This window comes from Coptis chinensis, chromosome 1 (genome assembly GCF_015680905.1).
Source record: "Coptis chinensis isolate HL-2020 chromosome 1, ASM1568090v1, whole genome shotgun sequence".
In the NCBI taxonomy this organism is placed as follows: Eukaryota; Viridiplantae; Streptophyta; class Magnoliopsida; order Ranunculales; family Ranunculaceae; genus Coptis; species Coptis chinensis.
The window spans coordinates 84,621,387-84,637,609 of NC_141456.1; the positions used below are offsets into that span (position 1 = coordinate 84,621,387).

At 39.2% G+C, this 16,223-nt stretch overlaps 1 protein-coding gene and 1 long non-coding RNA gene across 7 annotated transcripts; one reads left to right on the forward strand and one right to left on the reverse strand.

Annotated features, from left to right (window-relative positions):
- Window positions 1-112: 112 nt before the first annotated feature.
- LOC147525547 (ABC transporter G family member 39-like) lies at window positions 113-16,174 on the forward strand. Of its 6 annotated transcripts, none has more exons than XM_086607970.1 (9): window positions 113-703; window positions 6,569-6,788; window positions 6,910-6,977; window positions 7,163-7,323; window positions 7,418-7,498; window positions 7,579-7,712; window positions 7,790-8,017; window positions 8,100-8,265; window positions 15,841-16,174. In XM_086607970.1, the coding sequence occupies exons 4-8, from the start codon at window positions 7,195-7,197 to the stop codon at window positions 8,197-8,199; spliced, it is 672 nt and encodes a 223-aa protein (XP_086464096.1). In that variant the 5' UTR covers window positions 113-703; window positions 6,569-6,788; window positions 6,910-6,977; window positions 7,163-7,194; the 3' UTR covers window positions 8,200-8,265; window positions 15,841-16,174. The 6 variants fall into 6 exon arrangements, 5 of the variants coding, with proteins under 5 accessions (XP_086464096.1, XP_086464105.1, XP_086464073.1 ...); XM_086607979.1 differs by having other exon boundaries at window positions 114-381; window positions 7,058-7,323; XM_086607947.1 differs by having other exon boundaries at window positions 114-703; window positions 6,910-7,323.
- On the reverse strand, window positions 1,002-6,570 carry LOC147525548 (uncharacterized). The gene is made up of 2 exons (XR_015221928.1): window positions 1,171-6,570; window positions 1,002-1,085 (listed from the first exon to the last, which is right to left on the reverse strand). It is a non-coding gene; the product is annotated as an uncharacterized LOC147525548 (long non-coding RNA).
- Window positions 16,175-16,223: the final 49 nt, after the last annotated feature.

Genomic DNA, 16,223 nt, shown 5'->3' on the forward strand with positions numbered 1-16,223 from the left:
TCCTTGTTATATATAGTCAATAGTGCCTGCTACTTTATACGTTTTTATTTGGCTAAATCTACCGTGCGCGAGATGTACCGAAAGTTTTGATGCGCATGATTTCTAGCCACACAATGGGAGGGTAGAACCGGAAGAAAAAGATTTTACAAGATAGTCTCATAATTTTGTCGACAATGTAAACGAAAAATGGGTTTCCATTTCTAAAACTGAACCTAAACGAATCAAAGAAACTATTCCAAACTGCTGCTGCTTCTTCTTCTTCACTTTCAAACTGGTTTTTCAATATCTAATGAGGTTTTTGGACCAAAGGGTGGTTCTTCTTCTTCAAAGAATAACTCTGCAACTGGGATTTTCGACTCTATTTTTGCACACCCATCAATGGTACTCTTGAACAAATGATTCTTTTTTCTAGGGAGTGTTTGCTAGTTTTTGTTTTTATCATACATTTTGTTACTGGGTTGTTGATTGATTATGTTATTTGATTGGTTGTTTTGATGAGAAAATGGTAACTTAGACTATATTTTACTTTTTTGGTTAGTTCTGTTATTATTTGAGTTGAACTTTACACCATGGAAACTAAAAAGAACTAGAGTTGGATCCTTTTTTTTTTTTCCTTTTGTCATGTGTCTTTGGGTTTCGGTGATTGGGTCATGGAGAAAGCAGGATTCAGGGAATCAGGGGTGTAGCAAACAAGATTTGACAGGTTTGTGAATCTTAGGTAGCTAATGGCTAGTGGTAAAAAATGGTACTTAATTATATACATTCATATTTATGAAATATGATTCTATGACAACATTTAAATAGAAGATCATGTGTATTGATTTTAATTGATGTTAATGTAGCATGAGATTGTATTTATGTTTGTCGGAATCTCGTTCTTCAAATTTCTATGTCTATAATCTATGAAAACCGAAGCCAAGTACAGACAATAATAATCATAAGAGGAATTAAAATAACTATTAGAGTGAGTACTTGTGGTGCTAGAAAAAACTCTTGCTCAAGCTCCCCCAATGATTTCTTCTGTTTCTCAATGCTACAATATGGCATGATGTTACTGTCAAAAATCTCATCTTCTTTTACCTGACCTGAAAATAATATCCACAGTCGAAGTAAATATATCGAATTACCGAGATGATATATTATATATACTAGACAACATAAGAAACTAACCTTGTTGTTGCTCAGTGGCTTTAGGGGAAATAATGAAAACCCGATGCCGAGGTGATAGTTTGTGATTAATAAGTTGGACAAATGGATTGAAGTGAATATTTGAACAAGTTGGTGAAGAATAAGATGATGATGAAAGGGAGAAAAGGGTTTGGAGGGAGGAGAAAAGAGTAAACGATGAGAAGTGAGTGCAACCCCGAACTGGGTCACCATGTTTGAGTGAAGTAATTAGACAAGGGGTTGAAGGAGAATTAATTGGTGCAAACATTATAAAAGTGAGAGAAGAGTGAGACGGAAATAGAGGAAAGATAAGGCAATGAGAATGTGCGGAGGGAAGGAATTCAATAACTTGGATTGGACTGTTTTTCTTGACAAGATATCACTAAGAATTTGCCAAGTTGACTTGCTCTTCTATAAAAGAAATTAGGACACTGGAGCGGTCTTTATGAATTCTTCAAAGTGATATTTCGTAGCATTTCTCAATCATCATTTTGTTTTTTGTTTTTTTTTTGCTACTTCATTGATATGCACACCGTATTGAAACTTTAGTTGAAGAATAATGTGTTCTTAAGTCTAACAATATTTTTTTACCTATATATAATGCTAAATCCATGGTGCGCGAGATGTACCGAAAGTTTTTTGGTGCGCACGATTCCTAACCACACAATGGGAGGGGTAGAACTGGGAGAAGAGGAGGGTAGAACTAGAAGAAAAAGATTTTAAAAGATAACATCATAATTTTGTCGACAATGTAAACGAAAAATGGGTTTCCACCTCCTCTAAAACTGAACCTGAACGAATCAAAGAAACTACTCCAACTCCACAATATTGTAAAACAAGAAGAAGAAGAAGAATCGATCACTCTTTGAATGGCACAACAATGGTAGAATTATGTCAGTCTCTGAGAAACTCACTAAAAATACCTTCTTGCATATTCCAAACATCAGGTAATTCATTCTGATGAACTGTAAGAAGTAACTGTCTATAGAGTTGCATAGAGACCACCTTATTGAAAATGAAGATCTTTGCCTATCATTACAATTTAGTTCTTGGTATTCGAATACAGAGTTGTCTTCTACTGGAGTGGTCTTTATGAATTCTTCAAAGTGATATGCACAATTGCACACCTTATTGAAACTTTAGTTGAAGGATATTGTGTTCTTAAGTTTGACAATTAATATTTTTTTTGCCCATATATAATAGTGTGGTTTGTCTTAAAGTTCCTCTTTACAAATTAGTATAACTAATTTTCTCCTGTGCAACAGCTCTGCCTTGCCACCAATAATTGACCTTAGTTCGTTCAAATTATTAGTAGGAGGCATGGTGTCCAGTTGATGGGTGTTGCTGAATGATAGATTGCAGCACATCCCTTCATGTAGTAACTTTACAAACTCAAACCGTCAAAACCATAGTGAATGTCGAAAAGATTGCACAATAGAGAATACATTTTTTGATTGAGTGCCTACATCAATGAAGTGAAAGTTGGCTCCTAAGCTTTGAACTATTTACTCCTAAGCACCTACTAGCACATTAAAGTTTTAACATGGTTCTTCAGAATATTTGAATTTTTCATTGTCCAAGAGAAACTAACCAGTACTAGTATATAAGAAAGATATGTGAGGACACCACCTATATTATTATTGAAGTCAATTGGCATCAACTCTTATAGGCACTTTCTTTTATGGCATTTAGGAATTTAATGTTTTCACAGAATCAGTTCATTTTGACATGAATATTATCAGAAACCATTAAAGAATGGATTGTTGACTACTTCCTTCGTCAACCTTTCACATGGTTGATTGGCCCTTCAGAATCACTCTTACATTAGTCTCATGGTATTTTTTGTGATGCCAGCGGTACACAACAACCAAATGGCACTGAAGGAGAAGAAAGCGTTATAGTTTGCCATCAACCCATTCTAGCGACAATCCTCACAAACCCATATCTATGCCGCCACGACCCCACCACCCGATTGTCGTCTCCTTTCACAACTTCTACCACCACCTTCCACGGTCTCCTCTATGATTTTGGCAACAAAACTGATAGTGACCAAATCAAGTCTTTTTCGTACCTGACGAATATCGTAAGCTTGGATCTTTTGCCATCAATATAATAGTCTTCCTTTTATTTGACAAACTTGCTTCATTGAATCGGGTGAAGTAAAATCTAAAATATTTTATAGTCATAAATTTTGGTTGTGGGTTAGAGAATGCGACAATATTCTTTAGGAATTCAATCAAGATCGAGGAGTGAAGTTTAGCTGAAAAGGAGTTGTGATTACTATTAAGATATTTACTTTCGGATTTTTATGCTTATGTTGTAAATTATTTTTGTTACTCTTTGGTTGTCAATTTTAATGTTAGTATCAGTAATGAGATAATTGAACCTGTACCAGTTGACCAGTTACTTAGGGAACATTATGATTGTTTCCAACTTATTTTCGAATGCATTTAAGGATTGAACTCTCACAAGTTGGTAAATGCGTAAGAATGTTGTTTGAGGCATTCAATGTTATACATAACATGGTGAAGTTCTCTTTAGGATTTTATTTACATAATCTTGTTTGGTGTTTGATTGTTTACATTTCCCTACCATGTTTGTTTGTTTAGTCTTGATGGATTGTAGTTGGGTTGAGAAAGAAGTCTTGATGAATTGTATTTGGATTCAAATCAAGTGTTGGGGATGCTAAACTTGAGGGGATGAAAGGTTGTGGCAATTGGCAATCATGCTAGTATTGAGCTATAGAAAGTGTGTTTACTCTTTTTCGTTAGCTATAGCATTTGCTCGTTATAGTGTCATTCGTTTTATGCCTTAAATGGATCTCGGCTCAACGATAAAATACTCTGTCTATTCTTTAAATGGTTTTAGTTCACCTTCTTTGTTGAAAAGTTAGGTGTGCAAGTTTTTGTTGGGGAAAGAAGACAACCTGTCCTATTCTAGAAAGTTTTCCGAAATCTGATATTAACTACTTGTTAAAATTTTACTTAAGTTTGTCACTTTACAATATACAATCTATACTGACATGTGTTCTCTTGTGGGAGAGCTCAGAAAACTTTTTTTTTTCGTAGATGAGAAGGATTGTGGTAAGAATTTGGACGAAGAATAACTCATGTTAGGTCTTTTATCTCAACCTTTATAAAAGAATAACCAGATACGTCATAAACTGATATAGTGATTGTCTAGTTGCTAGAGTACTTGAGGATAGGGAAGGTTTAATGTAATCTCCAAAATGGGTGTGCATAGGTCAGGTCGGTTTGGTTCGGTTTTGGGCTGAAACCAATATCCGAACCAACCTTATCGGTTTAGGTGTTACGAAAACCAAACTAAACCGTCACCCTAAAGTTAACCGACCCAAAACCAAACCATCCTATTTCTGCATAGCCAAAAACCAATCCAAACCATTATTTTGTCGGCTAACCGACCTTAACTGTAACCGAACCGAAAATTATTGATGAATAATAGAGTAGGTTATAAGTAAAAATATCTACTTTAGTAATATTGGTAATAATAAGGTTTGGTTCGGTTATATATAATTTCTTATTCTGAAAACCACTAACCGAACCAACTCTGTTGGTTTTGTATTTAATTAAACCGAACCAAACAATCACCCTATGATAACCGACCCAACTCACGTGGTTCGTTTCGCTTCGGTCGGTTTATATGGTTTTATGCACACCCATAATCTCTAAGACTCTAACTCATATATACCATAACCAATAATTCAAAGATTCTCCTTGATACACCATCTAAGTTTACCTTAAATTGTCGTTGGGCTGGAGGCAACTAGGGCAGGGAATTAGGTTGGGTAGACCCGAACCCGATGAATTCGGGTCGGGTTTGGGTCTATTTTCATATTCGATTTTGTATTAGAGTCAGATACGTATACGGGATTCTCGGATAAGGGTTTTGGGTAAATTTTCAAATTTTTAGTGTTATCCAATCAGTTATCCGTTTCGGATTCGGGTTCGAATTTGGATAGAATTTTTTTGAAACATTTGGATTCGGATTCGGATTCGATTCGGATTCGGATACGGATTCAAAGATAGCTATATCCGACCCAATCCCGATTATTCCCTGCCCTAGAGGCAACCAGTAATAATGTTTTGAGCCTAGGTGCTCTACTAGCTCTCCAAAAGCCGTGACACAACTCGGTGTTTAAGAAAGTTGTAGGATGCCCCTTAACTACAAAAAACTCAGTTGAAGATTAATTCTTAATTTTGAATAACTGAATCCTTATGCTGCCATAGCACCACATTTTAATGAAAGACATCTTCTTCTCATAGTTGTTCAGTGAATAGACTTCGTCGTTTAGTTCTAGGTATATAGCCTCATAAATATTGCATGATCCTTAACCAATTCATTAGTCATTCTCTCATTTCACTAGCAAATTTGCACTCCCACTAGAGGCTCCATATATTGCTGGCAACAAGGCCATCTCAGCTCAATGCTAATGTAACATCTCCGCTTTTAGCAACTAGGTTTTCATGTTGTCGCTGAGTTTGGATTTCCTTCTTGTAGTAGTAAATTTATGATGGATGTGCTGGTTCCACATTTTGTTCCACCATCGAACTTTATGTTTGAGCTTCCCACATTTTGGACAAATTGTGGCAAGAGTGTTGCTACAAAACTTCGTCTCATAGAGTGGCATCAATATGAGCAGAGCCTCTACATAAAAAACAAAGTCTTCTAGTATATACTGATGCTTTATCTTCCGTGGTGCTCACAAAACCTTGTGAGATCAAGGCTTGCTTATGGGGTAGTTAATTGAGATGATGTACCAAAGTTTAAAAGTGTTAGGGCATCACCAATGCAGACCTTCAAAATAGAGGGCCACGTCAGCTTTTTCAAGGTGTGTTTAGAGGAGACAAGAAACATAGAGGACCCTTATATTTTAGTTTATACAATGCAAACCTTTATATTGAATGGTAAATCTGGCATAAGCTTTCAGTTGATGTGAAACTGGTATGGTGGAAGTGTGTTTAACCTGTGAATTGCACGTTCTTGGTTGGAGTCTAGAGGTAGCAATCCTCCCAAATTCATTTTCCCTCCTTTTTTTTTTAAAAAAACTTGAAATACTAAAAAAGTTGGTGGCGTGGGGGTTTGAACATGGACTGCTTCAACTGAAATCTTTACGGGCTATATTTGCGAAACGGACCGGATCCTTTAAAATTGTGATAGAAATAAAGATATCTTTCCAGGATGATAACTATAAAGGCCCATATAGGGGCTGCATTGGAAGCCCAGTTTGACATTGGTCCCTCAAATTTAAAGATAGAGAGGCTTATAAAGGCCCCATTGGTGATGCCCTTACACATTTAAAAAAGATAATATCGCAATCTTTAGGTACAAATGCGTTTGCGGATCGTGTCTATTTTTTTAATGACATTACTAATATACGTAGGTTATCTCAGTTGATAGTGGAACTGGAACTGGAACTGGAACTGGAACTGGTGGTGTCAATCCAAACATGACTCATTTTACAATACCCATGGATATCATGAGCCATCCAAAACCACATCCCATACTTCTGAAGAAGCCATTGTGCACCACTGTTACATAATGCAAAAGGGTCGGCTAAAATACCGTATGATGATTCTTATAACAAGAGCATCAGATTATTGGTATGCATTTCATTCATTCATTAGTGGTACTTTATAGCCAGGTCTAAGCTGTGTCTACAATGCCTTTGATAGTAGTATCATACTTTTTCAATATTTTTTCACTATCCTTTTTTTTTTACAGTCTACGAATCTCTACTCTATTCCGCATGGCTTCGGCTACCCACTGGAGTCGACTCAGCAGCTAGAAAGGTTCATTGGACAGTTTACTCTCTTTCTTGTGCTCTTTTTGTTATTTGGTCTTAATCTAATGTTCTAGATGTTTATTAAAGAAGTCATAGAACTCGTGGAGCTAAACTCACTGAGGGGAACACTAGTAGGGTTGCCTGGAGTCAGTGGGCTCTCAACTGAGCAGAGTAAGTGACTTACCATTGCAGTTGAGCTAGTCGCCAATCCCTCTATTACTTTCATGGACGAACCAACCTCTGGACTCGATGCGAGAGCAACTGCTATAGTGAGGAACATAGTGGATACAGGGAAAACTGTGGTGTGTACCATTCACCAACCTATCATTGACATATTTGAGGCGTTTGACGAGGTATGAGATTCTCAAGAGTTGAGCTAAACTCATTTTCTTGTCCTTTTTCCACTATAACTTGGCTGATATTTTAGTCTTATATGCATAATTGCAGCTCTTCCTAATGAAGCGAGGAGAAGAAATATATGTTGGCCCACTGGGACACAATTCTTGCCATCTAATTAAGTACTTTGAAGTGAGTCCTAACCCAAATCTGATCATGTGACTTTTTCCTCTCACAAATCTGTACTGAAAACTAGATATTGCTATTTCAAGGGTATAAAAGGAGTCCCAAAGATGCGAGACAAATATAACCCAACGACATGGATGTTGGAGGTGACTACTGCAGCCCAGGAAGAGAATCTCGGAATTAGATTTGCTGAAACATATAAGGGTTCAGATCTCTTTCACTGAGTAGAGGAAAGTTTCTGCTTGAGATTAACATCAATTCTTCTGGTTCTAACCTGTCTATAAAATATCTTTTCAGGAGAAACAAGCTCTTGATAAAGGAACTTAGTGTCCCTCCTCCAAGTTCCAAGGATCTCTACTTTAGCACTCAATACTCCCAGCCCATACTTACCCAGTGCATGGCTTGCTTGTGGAAACAACACTTGTCCTACTGGCGTGATCCAGCATATACTGCAGTACAAATATTCTTCACAATTGTTGTTGCCTTAATGTTTGGGTCAATATTCTGGAAGCAAGGTTCTCAAACGTAAGTTAATCTCTAACTTACAAACTTTCAAGTCCTTCACCACAACATGTGTATACATCTATTCTTCTTGGGAAACTTGCAGGTTCAGGAAGCAAGTTCAGTGCAATGGGTTCCATCTTTACAACAGTTCTGTTATTGGGACTCAAAATGCTTCAACCGTGCAACCAGTTGTGGTTGTGTAACTGACTGTCTTTTACAGAGAAAGAGCTGCTGGGATGTATTCTGCTTTACCATATGTGTTTGCACAAGTAAGCATTTTCTGCTGGGATGTATTCACGCCAGGTTTTTGTGGAATTTGACTAGTTTAGCTATCATGTTAACACATAGAAACCACGACAATCTTTTTCTCTGACATGTATGTATATAATTCAACTATTTGTTAATGATATTTCTTCTTTTTTCAATTTTTTTTTTTGTGGAGACTCATTTTTTTCGTGGGAAAGTTGGGGTGTGCCCCCCACCAATTTTTTTCCCTCTATATCCGCAGCCAGACCGGAATTAAAAAAAGCATACCCGGGGGCCGAAGAAGGAAGAAAACTAAAGCGCGTTAGCTTTCGCGCATTGGGCGCTCATCCCTTGCTTCTTTCTTCATACTCTTACTTGTCTTGTGGATTCTCCTCCTGCTGCTCAACCAGCTGACCTTACTGATAGCGAGTCGGGTCGATGCGAATCGGTCTTTGATGAAGACTTTACCCTCTCTCAGGTAGAAGCCGCAGCAGTCCGAACCCTAAACGAGTAGGTTAAGCCGGGGAAGAATATTAGCAGTTGGGAAAGTAAGCGGCTTGTTCCTGCTTTTGATCTCTTGTTTAAGATGAATAAAGTAGTCTGCCTGCTCTTGCTTGACTGAGTGGTTGGCCCCCTGCACTATGCCTGCTGCCTGCTCGTCGAAGTTCAGGATATATATGGAGAGAAGAGGCGGGTGCTGCCATAATTCCAGAGTGAGTGGCTGAACGTGGTGATTGCTCTTGCCTTCCGAACTGTTGTTGAATATTTCTATCTGTCTTTTTAGAATAAGAAAACTTGCTTATATTCATACTTTAAGCAATAGACCAATTATTTCTATTTGTAAGTAGGTGCTACCGGGTTCCTGCTAGAGTGGGGAATGCGTCTTTTCCTCAAACTCTAGAGAAGGTGTAAAATAAAAGCAGCCCCCCCTTCCACAACAGGTGGGCAAGGAGCACTTTTGGCGGGGGATGTTGTGAGACATAGGAGGAATTGCATTGAAAGGTGAGCAACCCTAACCCCCATATCTTGGAATCAGATCGACCCGTAAAAGAAGAAAGAGTCTTCAGGCTCGCAACGAGGCCTCTTCCTGCCTATGCTGCCTTCCTATTAGGCTATGGTATGCCGGAAGAGACGTGCTAGTTTCTTGCTACTTCTGCACGTGGTACAACCAGATTGCCTTTATTGTTCACCTCAAGAGCGTAGATCACCCCTCCGAGAGTCATGGTGGAATGCGGGCAATGTATCTTTCCATCCCGTAGAAAAAGCAGGCTCGCTCATCTGTTGGCTCTCTTTCTGGGGCATTTCTTTTTATAAGATCAGAGAGGGAATACCGGGAGGGTAACTACCTTAGCGGGTCACTCAAGTGGTTGGTTGGCTGCTCAATTCGGTCTTTCATGTGGAGCGGTGAACTCTGCCTTAGCGGGTGCTCTTGTCCAATCCCGAATCCTATGCTTGCTGAATATGTAGTTCGAAGGCGGTTCAAGGCGGAAGTTGGCTCTACCGACCAATAGGCGGAGGTAGAACGTGCCTAAGGATGCAACTTAAGACAAAGCGTGCTTCGGGCCGGAGTTGTTGGCTGACCGGACTCCAGTCCATCTCTATGCCTCAAATTCATCTTTGAGGGAGAAGGAAATGCTTGCTTTGAACGACCACTTTGTAAAAAGCAAGTTTCTGCAGTGGAAGTCTGCCTCTCGGATCGGAGTGGGTTGGCTATTTGGTAGTCCCCCCTTTTCGTCGAAGAAGGTTGCGCCCGAAGCCTCTTTGAAGGTCAGCTAGGACTGGTTGGACCAATTGCTTGCTTCGTCTCAAATATCACTTGATTGAACTTACCGCCACTCACTCGAATTATGGAAGCACCCACGGGGATACTGAGGGAGGGACGGTGAAAGAACCCAGACGGGAAAAATCTTTAGGAGGGAATGCTAAAGTGGGGAGGTTTTCTCTTTGCAGGGGATGGGAAAGCAAAGACCGCGACCTTAAAGTGTAACCCTTTTGGGGAAAGAAAGAAGTATGGGAGACTCATTTGCAGGTGAGAAATCTTAATTCAGCATTGTTACTAGGGCATTTGACTCAGCAGAAAGAGCAGCAGACGATCTTGCAGATGATGTTGAAGACTACTTCACCGGCTCAGCTATCCAGAAATTCAGGCAGCAAAGCAGGACCTGCGAAGTCAATTAGTGGGGAAGCAGAGCAGAAGATATGATATTAGTGAGTGAGGCACTTTGAGCTCTAGCTCGCCCCTTACCGAAATACCAGACCGGATTGAATGGAGCCAAGCTAAGGCCCCGTCTCAAATAGGACAGTTCAAACAGTTGCTTCAAATCATAACTAGGATGTTCCCAATGTGGATAACAGTTCAAGAGATCTAATCTCATTCATAGCTGCCTGCAAGTTGTAGAGTAGTCTAGTAGTAGGCACTTCTAGGCCCCTTCCCCTTTACCACACGCCGAGCACTCACTCTTTGAGTAAGGCTTGATAAACAAGGGCTACGGCTTCTTGCAGCTCTTACGCTTTAGTTTCACCAATAGGATCGAAGAATATCGACCAAGAATGAGAGCTTCAATGCCTTCATTCATTAGATTATAAAGGCTTGGTTGCAACGGGTAAGGGTTTACTCCCCTACTTATCAAGTCCACCGCTTTGTTAGTTACGGGCTTCTTCGAACCCTTCCCGGCTTGGGAAGAAAGCAAGACGCACCCGCCGTCAACAAGTCAACTTCTAGGGGGACCGAGGGAGAGACTTCTTTGCAAGAGAGGAGGGGGTCCGTAAAGTGGAGATCCATCGGGACTACACCGACTTTGTTCAAAAGGCCGTGACTTCATATCGCGAAAAGACTACACCACGGAAAGGCACCGCGGCGGTGAACAAGGAAATAGGCTCGCCGCTCCGTTCTTCAAGCAAGTCAAGCGTAGAAGAAAAGCAATGGCGTCTCACTCAACGATAGCTGGATTTCATCTAGGCACGCACCCGCTTAGTTGAAACCTGCGGGGCACTCGATTATGAGGCGAGAGGGAGAGCTGAAACCACTCTCCGTAAAGGCGGCTTATTCATTTCTTGGGAAGAAGCCCTAACCGGATAAGAGGGAATTCACCGTAGAGGAATCTTTTTCGCGAGGGAGTATTCTTCCTTAGCACAAGTGCTAAGCGATAATAATTCCTTCATTTTTCTATTTCTTATTTCAGATTTCAGCCTATCTATCGATAGCGGATAAAACACTTTTAAAACAAAAATCAGACTAAATACCGCCTTCTTGACGTAACAAGAATTTTGGTATTAGTCCCGCAACTTCAATGACTCATATACACTAAAATCGGGCGCATTACGAAGACCTAAGTCTTAGCCATTTGTGGATGGAACTTCAACAAAGCAGCTAGGTCTAGAGGGAAGTTGTGTTCATGCATAACTTCCATACCAAGGTTAGCTGTTGATGATATCTGCCAAGTGTTAATTACACGACCTTGACTATCAACTACTGATTGGTTGAAATTAAAACCATTTAGGTTGAAAGCCATGGTGCTAATACCTAAAGCAAGAAACCAAATACCTACTACAAAAGCAACTAAGAAGAAGTGTAAAAACGAGAATTGTTGAAACTAGCATATTGGAAGATAAATCGCCAAAATAACCATGAACAAACTACGATATTAAAAGTTTATTCCTCTTAACCGAATCAGAACCTTCATTAGCGATTCATTTTCTCGTGGTTTCCTAATCAAACTAGAGGTTACCAAGGAACCATGCATAGCAATAATAGGAGCCGCCCGAATACACCATTTACGCCTAACATGTGAAATGGGTGCATAAGAAGGATGTTGTGCTCACCGAATACAATCATGAAATTGAAAGTACTAGAGATTCCTAGAGGCATACCATCGAGAAGCTTCCTTGACCAATTGTGTAGATCAAGAAAACAAATGGTAGCAAAAAAGCCCGCGGGGAGTTGAATATGCAACAGCAATCCAAGGGCGCATACCTAAACGGAAACTAAGTCCCCACTCACAACCTATGTAACAAGCTACACCAAGTAAGAAGTGTAGAACAATTAGTTCATAAGGACCGCCATTGTATAACCATTCACCAACGGACGCTGCCTCCCATATTGGGTAAAAGTGCAACCCTATAGCTGCAGAAGTAGGAATAATAGCACCGGAAATGATATTGTTTCCATAAAGTAGAGACCCATAACCGGGTAAGGTTATGGATTCACGAATACCATCAATATCTACTGGAGGAGCAGCAATGAAGGCAATAATAAATATAGAAGTTGCGGTCAATAAAGTAGGTTCATCAAAACACCGAACCATCCAATGTAAAGACGGTGATATTCTCATAACGGAAATTTAAAATAGTCTCATTCCCAGTAACCGAGTCTGACCTCGGATTACTCACATTAGGAGCATAGAGAACGGTTGGCGAATCTGACATATCAACAAAGATCAACAGCGGTGCATATATGTTTAGGTATAAGTGGGGTACCTATCTCCCTTAAAGCGAACAAAGAAGATGCCACTCAGTTGAAGTCTCTTCCAGTATCGACACCTCAGGCTCTGGGGAGTGAGAAGGAAGAGCAGAATAAAAAGAACAAGGTAAATCTCTAACGAAGAACTCTCATGAATATTTTCTCTCTGGCTATTTACTTTATAATTGCACTTCAGAGGTATAGCAGGGGCACGTTTAGCTTATTAGGAAAAGCACCTCCATGAGGTCGCGGATTCAGGTCCCTACTACACAGCAGTTAGAAACACATAGAGCAACCATGAGCACACAGGATACTAACATGAAATTTTGACAAGAAAGAAGGGCATTCTCAGTTTTTAGAAAGATAGAGCAAAAAGCTGTTTGATAGAAAGTCGGATACGTTTGATAGTATGAAACCTTTAACCGAATAGGGCACCAAGCCAGCTTCCACTTGTGTCTCCTGGGCCAGTTGACCCTTTACCAAACCAAATAGGACAAGTCCTAACTAAAAGGCAAGTGGGGTGTATCTATAGTCAGCTATTCTTTTTTCTCTAAAAGAAGCTTCGCAAAGTGCACTCTCAGTCCCCTTCGTACGACAGGGCCCCTGCCATTCTTCCCTCTATGGAACCAGGCCGAATCCCCAACTACATTATAAAATCTGCCCAATATCGTATAAAGCTACTGCTACTTCGTCCCCTTCGTTGACTACTTCAATCAGTCGTATTTCTGCTCGTGAAAACGGAAACGTACTTTATTAAGTAAGGCTGATGCCCATGCCCTGCCGAGTGAAGGAGAGATTGTCGTACTGAATACGAGATATCATTTAGTATCTATTGATCTGAAATGAAAGCGGTAACTCTAATTCCGTTTATTTCCCGTCGGTTCTTTCAGCGGACAGACTGATCAATGAGTACGTGTGAGTATGCCCCTCCCTTCCAGTGCTTTCTAGTAAACTCTTCTCTGAAAGTACTTTCCTTTTCCTTCTCTTTTGTCAAGCAAGGAATAACCAGCCTGAGGGAAGTATTCGTTAAGCAAATAGGAAAAGCAGTGAAATAGGGGCATAACGGGAATAGAAGCAGGCAAGCACCTCTCATAAGAGGTCTTCCCGGTCGAGATGTCTGAGGGAAACTGTATAGGTATCAACAACTGTCGCAACGGTCCTGTAAGTTTCAATCACTTGAATCGGTTTATTAGTTATCATAGAGGATTATAACTGTAGCAAACGTTCGGTAGTACAGGGTAGGTGGGTGCAAAAGAAAGATAAGCTTGAGATGCTACAATAGCTTCAGCTTGATTGATCTGCCTTTAGTATTGGCCTTTTCTTTTTAGTGAAAAGGAAACTTAAAAAGAGCTTATAAGGTAAGCCCTTGGTTTAGGAGTCTGCTATTCCTTTCCTCTAATTAAATATCCCCCTTTCCCTCTATATAGTACTTGCTTAAGCCTCAGGGAGTAAATAGGAGCCTCGCTTTGGAGAATTCTTTTCTAATCCGTAGTTTCCTTTCTGACTTGAGAAAGGCTGGTAACTCATTCCACTTCTTCCGGGCGGTGCACGTGGGAGCGAGAGAAGAAAGGGTGTCTGGTCTCCGTAATTGAGAGTTGATTTCTATTAGCCATTTCTCCTTAGACTTTGATTACGTTTTAGGAGTCTAACTTGATATTGGTCATTTCAGGTAAAAAAACGTGCTCTTGTCTAAAGAAAACAGTTATTGAGTATTTGAGTGAAACAATGTGTAGCTTCTTAAGTGAGCAAAGTACAGGGGACAGAGCGCTAAAGAGAGAAAGCAAAGAAAAGAAAAAGGGATCTGAATGTTGAGAGATTGTCCTCGGGCTGAGGAGTGTCCTGGGGAGCTGGCCAATCTTGGACAATGGGCGAAAGCCCGATCCATTCCGCCTCTGTTACACATGGCAATGACAATACAACACTACAAAATTTTGAAAGCCATTGGTAGTATTGGGTATTTGGTATACTAGTGGGGTGGGGGTATTAATTGGATTACTTTGGTGGTGAATTGTTTGACTTAAGAATTTTATTGGTTAAAAACATAAAACCTAGCACATATGTAGTGTTCTTATTTCTATTACTATACTCGGAGTTGGTTTGGAGTGCTTATTAATTAGTTTTGGTTCTTTTTTATTTTGAGGATTATGGTTACATAAGAAAATTCACTTATAATGTAGTTTATTCTATGTTCATGGATCAGAAAATAAAGAATTGAGTTGTTTAGATTAGAAAACCAATTAAAAGTTATGTATGGATGATTGTGGGTTATTATTGCGTCATCAATATTTGAGAATTATGACTTATGAGTGTGTTTCTCGAAATTGTCAATATGTCAATTTCACCATATTAATCTCAATAATTCTCACCTAATGTTGTCTGAGCTATTTTATTTCTGAAAACAATATCTAATTTATAGTTAGAGCCAAATACCATATAAATACAGGCAAAGGAGAGTGTAGCTGAACTGGGGAAGACGAATGCCTTATTTACAAATTTGAACCAATTTTTATAGGTATTTTGAGATTAAACCATATGTTATGATGTCGTTGGTTGTGTTATTTGTGTTGGTTGAGAATTTAATATGATGGGAGGTTTGAAACTATTTGTGGTGGTGAAGTTTGGGTTGGGTTGGGTTGCGCGGGGGGGGCGACAATTTGCATGAACATGGACAATGCTTAGCATTAAAGCAGCGACACATCTTATATATTTGTACAACCTAAAATATACGCTGGCCGTGAGTTTTGAATTTTAGTTCTTAAGTTTTTCTTTGTTACCATCTCCGACCATTTGTGGTGTTTCACTGTTTAAGCCGCGGCAAGATTACACTGCCTACTGAGATCAAAATTATATGTTAGTATTTGGTATGGTTGAGTTTGTTGCTAGTGAAATAACTAGTTTGGACTTTTATTTCTGTTATAGTGTTTGCATGAACTTGCATTTTATTAGTGTTAGTTTTAAGAATGTGTCTCCATATATTTGCTACACAACACTTTTGCATTTAAATTAGCATTTGTGTATATTCGTGTAATATTAGTATGAATGTCTTTAAAATTCTTTTAATGACTTGGATTTTCTGGAGCATGGACATTTTCTACATCTTTAACGTACTAATCTCTCTTTATTAAATTGTGAATTCCAGGACTACTACCTTTAGTGAGATGATACTGAAACGCTGAAGTCGCTTAATACATAACTTTTATCTCACATGTTAATGTCAATTAGTTAAATGTGCAGGGAATGCGTTTGTATATGATTTAAATGGATAATAAATAAAATGTATCTATTTGGATCGTGCTTTACAAATGGATTTTGGTATGTGATTCGACATATACTATATTCTTAGCATGGTGTATATTAAGATTGGAACAAATTGTAACCTATGTATAACCTTTCATGTAGTTTCTATATGTAATAACGTCTTCTTGGTGAACATTGTTATCTTCTTTGTAAACTATTATGGTTTCTTTGTTGGATTGATTGGAAAATGGTTGGATTTGGATGAAAGTGCATTATGACATGTTT